Source organism: Chiloscyllium plagiosum, chromosome 3, assembly GCF_004010195.1.
Source record: "Chiloscyllium plagiosum isolate BGI_BamShark_2017 chromosome 3, ASM401019v2, whole genome shotgun sequence".
Taxonomy (NCBI): domain Eukaryota; kingdom Metazoa; phylum Chordata; class Chondrichthyes; order Orectolobiformes; family Hemiscylliidae; genus Chiloscyllium; species Chiloscyllium plagiosum.
Genome location: NC_057712.1, coordinates 119,672,049 through 119,681,079, shown reverse-complemented (window position 1 = coordinate 119,681,079; position 9,031 = coordinate 119,672,049). Strand labels below are relative to the sequence as shown.

At 43.0% G+C, this 9,031-nt stretch overlaps 1 protein-coding gene across 4 annotated transcripts in view; it reads left to right on the top strand.

Annotated features, from left to right (window-relative positions):
• Positions 1-730: 730 nt before the first annotated feature.
• The window catches only part of LOC122548484 (regulator of microtubule dynamics protein 2), a 225,766-nt gene continuing 217,465 nt past the window's right edge, over positions 731-9,031 (top strand). For all 4 annotated transcript variants that reach the window (XM_043687200.1, XM_043687201.1, XM_043687202.1 and 1 more), the window contains exon 1: positions 731-1,233. In XM_043687200.1, coding sequence (XP_043543135.1) covers positions 767-1,233 — 467 coding nt within the window. In that variant the 5' untranslated portion in view covers positions 731-766. The remainder of the gene's footprint in view (positions 1,234-9,031) is intronic.

Below are 9,031 nucleotides of genomic sequence, written 5' to 3'. Positions count from 1 at the left end.
AACGATACCATTTTAATCCAAACCTTGAGTAGGAATGATTTTCCTGCATAGAGTCATGGACCAGAGAAGCCTAGAGTACTTATTTTAAGGTTGGTCCTATGGTGATTCTTACAAGGTTTCGTGTTGGCTCTGATGTTTACACGGAAGTGGGTTCTGGGACTTAAACGTACTACTGTGGGTTTTTGGTCACTATCCCAATACCTCACGTAACTACATTTCCAACTTTATTTGTTAACATGCTTATGAAGGGCTAAATGAATGCAAATTCACATTCAGTAAACATCAAAGCGCAGCCGCCCCTTCAAATACATGAACTGTAGAAGTGAACCATCAGCATTAATTGTGAATGGAGCAAAAATGTCATCCGCTATAATGTTGCGCAACAGGTTGTAAACACGTAAATATTTTCAGAAACAATGAATTGAAATAATCGTTTTACGGTGGCAGATCAACAATTCTGAGATAAATTTTTAAAAATAAAAACTACCTGAAAGTGAGTGCTCAATGGACTTTCGCTTTCCTGCTGTCATTCACAGTGTGAAAGTAGGCTGTTGCAGCCGTGAGTAGAGAATTCCGAGTGGGCGGTTATTAATCGCGTATGACAGCAGATGAAGGGAGAGGTTGTTTTTTTAGTGAAGCTAATAACAGCGAGTTGTTATAGGAAAGGTGAAGGTGAAGGCACAGCAGGCGGTGATTGGGTTTCAAATTGTAGTTGCTGCTCGCGCTCACTTCTAACCGACTGGGGTAACGGCTGGCGCTCGCGGACATGACGCAGTCAACCGATGGCAAGGCTCTGGTATTGGGCTTGTTGGCAGGGGTGGGTATCGGGGCGGCCGGCCTCACGCTGGCGGTCGCCTGGTACCGAAGGACCAAAGAGAACGAAAGCAGCATCTCCGCTGCGAGGAGTCGGGTTGAGTTTCGCAACCGTTTAAAAGCCTCCGGGCCCAGGATCCCCTCGCCGCGTCAGGCCGACATCTTGGAGACGCTCAGTGAGCTGATCCGTAGCCTGGAGGAGGTGAAGGACGAGGTACAAAGCCTAAAGGAGGCCGTGCCTCGCCTGGAGGAACGAGTGCGGAAAGAACTTAGTGAGCTCGGGCCGGAGCGGAGTCCGAGAAAAGCGGCCAGGAAGAGAAAGAGAAGCGAGCGAGTCTTGGAGGATGGAGATGGAGATGTAGATGTTTCCGCTGTTGGTTTTGGTTCTGTCAGCTCCGAGGAGGTGGAGAGTGAAGGCGGGTGAGGAATTCACTTTTGTTTTATATGCCCAACAACGAAGTCCCGATGTTTGTTTAGACATGTCATTTCAAAGAGTGATTGTCACAAGACCTTTTTTTTTAGCATATTGATACTTCAGAATTTCCAAGATGCTAGGATTATCCCCATTGATTTGAAAGGTAACAAAAACTATTAAAAGGAGTGGAAACATTACGTGATAACCCAATTAGCCTGATATCAATGTTCGAGAACATGCAAGTTTCTATTACTCGGGATGTATTAATGGCACGTAAACGTCAAAACGTATTTATGGAAGGGAAACTGCAATTTGGCAGATCTTTTGTAAGTCTTGCACAAATAGGGGGAAAATTGTACTTCTGGATTTTCAGGAATGATTGAATAAGTCATGGTAAAATGTTAGGATTCAGGATTGGGGATGATTTGGATTATTTTGTTAATTCTTAGACTGTGTGTTTAATTGGCAATGCCCATCCCTATTGCAACCAAGAAGGCAATAAGTGAGCTGCCTCCTTGAACTGTTGCAGCCCATGGGGTATAAATATACCCAAAATTATGTTTAGTGTATTCCAGGAATTTGACCCAACAAAGGAGGAGCAGCAATGAAGTTCAAAGATAGGACAGTGTGATTTGAGGACAACTTGAACATGGGTCATATTCGCATGCTCTTGCTGCCCTTATTCTTCGAGGCTGCAAAAGTTTGTGATTTCAGATGAACCTGTTAGACTATAACCTGGTGTCATGTGATCTCTGACCTTATTCTTCTAGGTAGTTGATGTTGCAAGTTTAGAAAGTGCTGTCAAAGGGACCTTTTAATGAGTTGCTTCAAAGCATCTTGTAAGAGGTACACACTATCGTCGCTGTGTTGGTTGGTGGTGACGAGAGTGGAATTTGTAAGTGGTGGAATGGGTTATGTTTCCCTGGACAAGAAACAGTTTGTTGAATCAAAACCAGAAATTACTGGAACAATTCAACAGGTCTAGCAGCATCTGTGGCGAGAAATCAGAGTTAATGTTTTGGCTCCAGTGGCTCTTCAACAGATGCTACCAGATCTGCTGCAGGGTTCTGATTTGTAATCAGTAATTTGCTGATTTTTAGGTGGTTCGAATCACCTCAAGATCCCTGGTTCTGACATGACTTATTTAGGAATGTGAAATGAAGAAGGGTGTTTCAGGGCAAAAGAATCTTTGCGTTTATTAAATACAAAAGGTAAGTTGAATACAAGGAAAAAAGGCAAATGAAATTCACACAGACAACTATATAGATAACAGTAATTAAATACATTATTAAATTAGACACTATTAAAAGCTAAACTGTTTTAAATTACAAACATTAATCAGGCTTCCTACCCTTGGGATTCTCAGCACTCACCACCCACCTTCTCCTCCCTGCTAACTAGGTTGAAAACTTTGGGGTCTTAGGAGTTTAAGCTCACTGCTGGGGAACAATGCAGTTTTAAAGTGTGTCTTGTTGCTGAGCTGCTTGCAGTTGGTTCTCTTGGTTCAGAACAGGCCTATGTCTGGGAGCTCTTGTTTGGAAAGCGTTTGGCTGGTTTCACCCCTCGTCTCGGATGTCCTTGGTTTGGCTTCCCGATTTAGCTTCTCTGTTTGGTCTCTATGGTTCTTGGTTTCAAAGCTGCTTGTTGGGGCTCAAAGCCTGTGGGGAAGCTGTTTCTGCAGAAGCTTGTTGTTGAAAAAGGCTCTCTCTCAGGTCAGATCGATTTTGAGAGGGTGGAGAAGATACAGAAGCCTGAACATATGCAGCAGCAGGTTCTTCCTGGCTGTTATTAGACTGATGAATGGACTCTGTAGCCTCAAATAATGCTGATCTTGCTAAGATTGATCTCGCCTAGCATACACCCTGTGCAATGTAACCTCTATGCCTTTGTCTTAGTCTTTTTACTCTGATCTGTACATCCTTGCTACTTTGATCTGCCTGTACTACTCGTAAACAAAGCTTTTCACTGTACTTTGGTATATGTGACAATAAATGAATGAATGAGTCAAGCAAACAGGGCTAGCGGTTACAGGGCTAGCGGTTATAAGACTCTGTGCCCCATTATCTCTCCTCAAATCTGTGTTGTCCATTGTGTTTCCTTCTTAAATCAGTTGACTTCCCAATAGTTAAGAGTATGTATAAATGGATTTTGATTGAAGTTGAATGTTCGGTATCTGTGTAGACTGTGCTGGGTAACCCAAGGTGTAAAAGTTAGTTTCAGTCTAGAGTTGATGAGGAGGTGCTGGTATTGGACTGGGGTGGACAAAATTAAAAATCATGCAACATCAGGTTATAGTCCAACAGGTTTATTTGGGAGTACTAGCTTTTGGAGCACTCCTCCTTTGTCAGTTAGCTAGTGGGGCACTATCATAGTGTCATGCAACTGATACAATATATTGAACAAACCTAGATTCCTGTTAAGTATTTTAGAATGGGTTGCAGGTTTTGATTCACTAATATGTAAATCCCAGAACTTCTTTCGAGTCACATTTCCAAGATAACTTAATGCTATATAAAAAAGGCAACATCTCAGCTTAGACAATACAGAGAGTGAGTTCAGAGTCTGTCTGTATTCCAACCTTGAGTCAGACTGGTTCTATTTCCAAAGTTGGAATTTACAAAATGTCACATAGATTGACTGCCTGCAGATTGTGTGCTTTTTGAACAAAATAGTATGTACCTGCATATACAAAATGCAAATTCACCCCATAGCTTTATGTGTACGTGCATGTGAGGGAGGGAGTGTGTGTGGAAGAGAATGAGAGTGTGCATTTGTGTGTGCTTGCTAGAGTATGTGCAAGAGTGTGATGGAGTATAAGCCTGTGAGAGGGTGTGTGCGTGGCTATGTGTCAGTCTGAGAGAGTGTGTGTGTGTATGAGAGAGGGTCTGTGTGAGTATGTAAGAGTATGTGTATGAGTGTATAGTGTAGTGGGCTCACCTGTAATGTGGCATGAACTCCACGCACCAGTTGAGGCCATCCTCTTGGGTATCGAACTTGGCTATCAGCCACTCTGCGTTGCTTTGTATCCCGAAGTTCGCCTTGGAGGATGGTCACCTGAAGATCCGAGGTTGAATAGCTCTGACCACTGAAGTATTCCCCAACTGGGAGGGAACATCCCTGTCTGGCGATTGTTGCATGATGTCCATTCATCCGTTGTCTTGGTATTTGCTTGGTCTCACCAATGTACCATGCCTCTGCGCAGCCTTGCCTGCAGTGTTGAGATAGACAATGTTCCCCAAATCGCACGAGTAACTGCTGCATGCATGTGACATTTTATAAATTCCTACTTTGGAAATAGAACTAGTCTGACTCAAGATTGGAATACAGACTCTAACCTCACACCTTTTAATGCATTGTCTGAGCTGAGATATTAACCTCACACCTTTTAATGCATTGTCTGAGCTGAGATATCACCTTTTTTAAAAAAAATCTTAAGTTATCTCGGGAATGTGACTTGAAAGAAGTTCTGGGATTTACATATTCATGAATTGAAACCTGCAACCCATTCTAAAAGATGAAACACTTGACAGCATCTAGGTTTGTTCAATATATCGTATCAGTTGCATGACGCTATGATCTTGTGCTATAAATTCTGTGTCTAATGATCCTACCCCACTGACAAAAGAGCAGCCCTCCGAAAGCTAGTACTTCCAAATAAACCTGTTGGACTATTACCTGGTGTTGTGATTTTTAACTCAATATAGAGTGTTAGGTTTGTTGATTGTTCTCTTGGAGTGGAGGTATAAATTGGAGTTCCAAGCAGCCATCTCGTTCTTTGGGTATTTTTCCTACAGCTCAGCCCAGGTGTCCCCTTTAACTTTTAAAAAATTTTGGAAAGTCCAGGGACTTGTCCAGTATTTTAAATGATGGAGATTTTTGCTCAATCCTACACTTTTGGGTTTTCTGTTTTTGTTTCTGATTTCCAGCATCTGCAGTTCTTTCTGTTTTATAGGTTTTTTTTTAACGTTGTTGGAGCTATACTTCAGACAAGTAGAGATTATTCCATCATGCTTTTGACTTAAACCTTGTAGCTTGACAATGGAAGGTTTTGCAAAGATTGAGTTTTCAGGACTGAGTAGATTCTAGCAAGGCAACTTTATTCAAGCTTGTATCACTTTGACTCTACGAAATGCGTGCGGGAGAGGTCTCTGAGTCAAACTCAGAGATACTCTGCTGACTACAGCTCAAAACACCATTTATGTACATTTTTATGTTACAATGGTTCCATGCAACATAGTTTATTCTGGAACAATGTGTCAATCATTCCTTTTTTTTCATTGTAAACTAGATTCTAGTTTCATATTTTATGTATCCTGGGTCTCAATTGTCACAGAAGTTGCACTGCAGCATATGGTTTTTATCAGAATTTCTACTTTGTGTTATTTTCAAGCATTATCTATTCTCATCACCTACCTGCTGTGCCCAAGCTTCTCCTCATGAGGGATACCATGTGATTATCTTGCTAAATACAGATGCTTGCTAAGTAACTGCTGACTGTTGCCTTTTATAGATATCTGAATAAACTGCCTGTTCAAACATATTTTCTGCTGTATGCTACTTCAAAGTACTGCTTCTTCCCTTGCATCTTCTCTCTTATGCTTTCCTATCCTCTGCCTTCATTTGTGGACATGAGGAGTTCAGGGGTAAGTTACCCCTAGCTGAATTCTCGGCTTCTACAATTAATAAACTCATTTGGTCTGGTTTTAAATTAACCATGTGATAAACCGAGGGGGTTGAAAGAAGGGGGTGAATTAAGAAGGAGAGCCACCTTATCCTTCCTCCCCTTGAAGCTTCATGATTTGGAATATCTCTACTGGAATGTAATTAATTTGGGAACCTCGATTGGTCTTAACAGTCCTCCATAGTGTGGTGTATCCTCTTGATACCCACAATATTAATTTCACAGCTACCACCATTGAGATTAGCTTTTAGTTCCAGATTTATTAATTGAATTTAAATTCAATCAGCTGCTGTGGTGGAATTTGAGTCCACTTCCCCAGAACATTCACCTGGGCCTTTCAATTACTACTCCAATGACACTACCCATATTCCAAACATAGAAATCAACAACCTTATCGAGGTTAATAAAATTGAGTGGCTTGGATAGGGTAAATAGACAAGGTCTTTTCCTGGGATGGGGGAGTCCAGAACCAGAGGGCATAGATTTAAGGTGAGTGGGGAAAGATTTAAAAGGGAACTAAAGGGCAATTTTTTCAGAGAATGGTGTGTGTATGGAATGAATTGTCAGAGGATGTGGTGGAGGCTGGTACAATTACCATATTTAAAAGTCATCTGGATGTGTATATGAATGAATAGGGAGGCTTTAGAGGGATATGGGTCAAGTGCTGGCAAATGGGACTAGATTTAGGATATCTGATTAGCATGGACGAGTCAGACCAAAGGGTCTGAATCCGTGCTGTACGTTGACTCTGAGTTTATAACAAAACTTCTTGCCTTATTTGGAGGTGAGGATGGAGGCGATAGGGGAAAGAAATATAAGATGTCTTGCAGTGAGGAAGCTAAGAAGCACCAGAAATAGGGAGTGTGAATATTTTGAAGTTAGAATTGGATTGAGCCAAGAGATGATGCTGAATCCCAACCTTTACCTGTTGTCATGTTTATTCTAACTGAGCTTATCAGACAGGAAGTCCAATGGTCAGTGATTGCAGTTGATATTGAGCTATATAGCAGGAATAATCAGAATATCACTGATTGTCTGGAGAATTACATAAAAGCATTGGACGATGGTTATGAAAATTAGTATTTTTTTTAATGATTGGCTAAATCAATTGTCTGTTCAAGCCAGCATCACTTGAACTTAAGGACCTAGAGATTAGGGTCATATCAGGAGAAGGCCCAGAATGCAAGGAAGAAAATGTTTGAGAATTTGGTCAAGGGAGTCAAAGGCAGAGCTGAAGGAATTGCTGAGAAGTTCCGAATGTCAGGATTAACATATCTTGGCTAGCTTGGTGCCACTGTTTAGTAAAGGTAGTAAGGAATAGCTAGGGAAGTATAGATCGGTGAACCTGACATTGGTGGTGGGCAAGTACTCGGAGGGAATCCTGAGGGACAGGATTTACATGTATTTGGATAGGCAAGGACTGATCAGGGATAGTCAGCATTGCTTTGTGCATGGGAAATTATGTCTCATGAAGTTGATGGAGTTTTTTTGAAGAAGAAATGAAGAGGTTTGATGAGGGCAGAGAGGTGGGCATTTATGTGGACTTCAGTAAGGCATTCGACAAAGTTCCTCATGGTAGACCGGTTAGCAAAGTTAGATCACATGGAATACAGGGAGAACTAGCCACTTGTATACAGAATTAGCTTAAAGCTAGAAGACAGAGGGTGGTGGTGGAGGGTTGCTTTTCAGACTGGAGGCCTGTGACCAGTGGAGTGCCACAAGGATGAGATGCTGGGTCCACTGCCTTTCTTCATTTATATAAATGATTTGGTCATGAACATAGGAGGTATAGTTAGTAAGTTTGCAGATGACACCAAGATTGGAGGTTTAGTGGACAGCGAAGAAGGTTACCTCAGAGTACAACAGGATCTTGATCAGATGGGCTAATAGGCTAAGGAGTGGTAGATGGAGTTTAATTTAGATAAATGTGAGGTGCTGCATTTTGGAAAGGCAAATAAGGGCCTGGGGAGTGTTGCTAAACAGAGAGAGACCTTGGAGTGCAGGTTCACTTGAAAATGGAGTCTCTGATAGATAGGATAGTGAAGAAGGAGTTTGGTATGTTTTCCTTTATTGGTTAGAGCATTGAGCATATGAGTTGAGAGGTTATATTATAGCTGTACAAGACATTGGTTAGGCCACTTTAAGAATATTGTGTGCAATTCTGGCCTCCTTCCTATAAGAAAGATGTTGTGAAACTTGAAAGGATTCAGAAAAGATTTACAAGGATATTGCCAGGGTTGAAGGACTTGAGCTATAGGGAGAGATTGAATAGCCTGGGGCTATTTTCCCTGGAGCATAAGAGGCTGAGAGGGAAAAAACGGAGGGCTTGGAGGCCCTGGTCCTGGCGGATGGAGGTGTAGAGGGATTGGATATCCATGGTGAAGGTGAGGCGTTGGGGGCTGGGGAAACGGAACCTCATCACCTCAGGATGTCTCCCACCCACAGCTTCCAACCTCATAGTCCAGGAACCCCGCACTGCCCGGTTCTACCTCCTTCCCAAGATCCACAAGCCTGACCACCCTGGCCGACCCACTGTCTTAGCATGCTCCTGCCACACTGAACTTATCTCTACCTACCTCGACACTGTCCTATCCCCCCTAGTCCAGGAACTCCCCACATACATTCGAGACACCACCCACGCCCTCCACCTCCTCCAAGACTTCCGTTTCCCCGGCCCCCAACGCCTCATCTTCACCATGGATATCCAATCCCTCTACACCCCCATCCGCCATGACCAGGGCCTCCAAGCCCTCCGTTTCTTCCTCTCCAGACGTTCCCAACAGTACCCCTCCACCGACACTCTCATTCGTTTGGCCGAACTGGTCCTCACCCTTAACAACTTTGAATCCTCCCACTTTCTCCAGACCAAAGGGGTAGCCATGGGCACACGTATGAGCCCCAGCTATGCCTGTCTCTTTGTTGGCTAAGTAGAGCAGTTGATCTTCCGTAATTACACAGGCACCACTCCCCACCTCTTCCTCCGCTACATTGATGACTGCATTGGCGCCACCTCGTGCTCCCGCGAGGAGGTTGAGCAATTCATCAACTTCACCAACACATTCCACCCTGACCTTAAATTTACCTGGACCATCTCTGACACCTCCCTCCCCCTCCTGGACCTC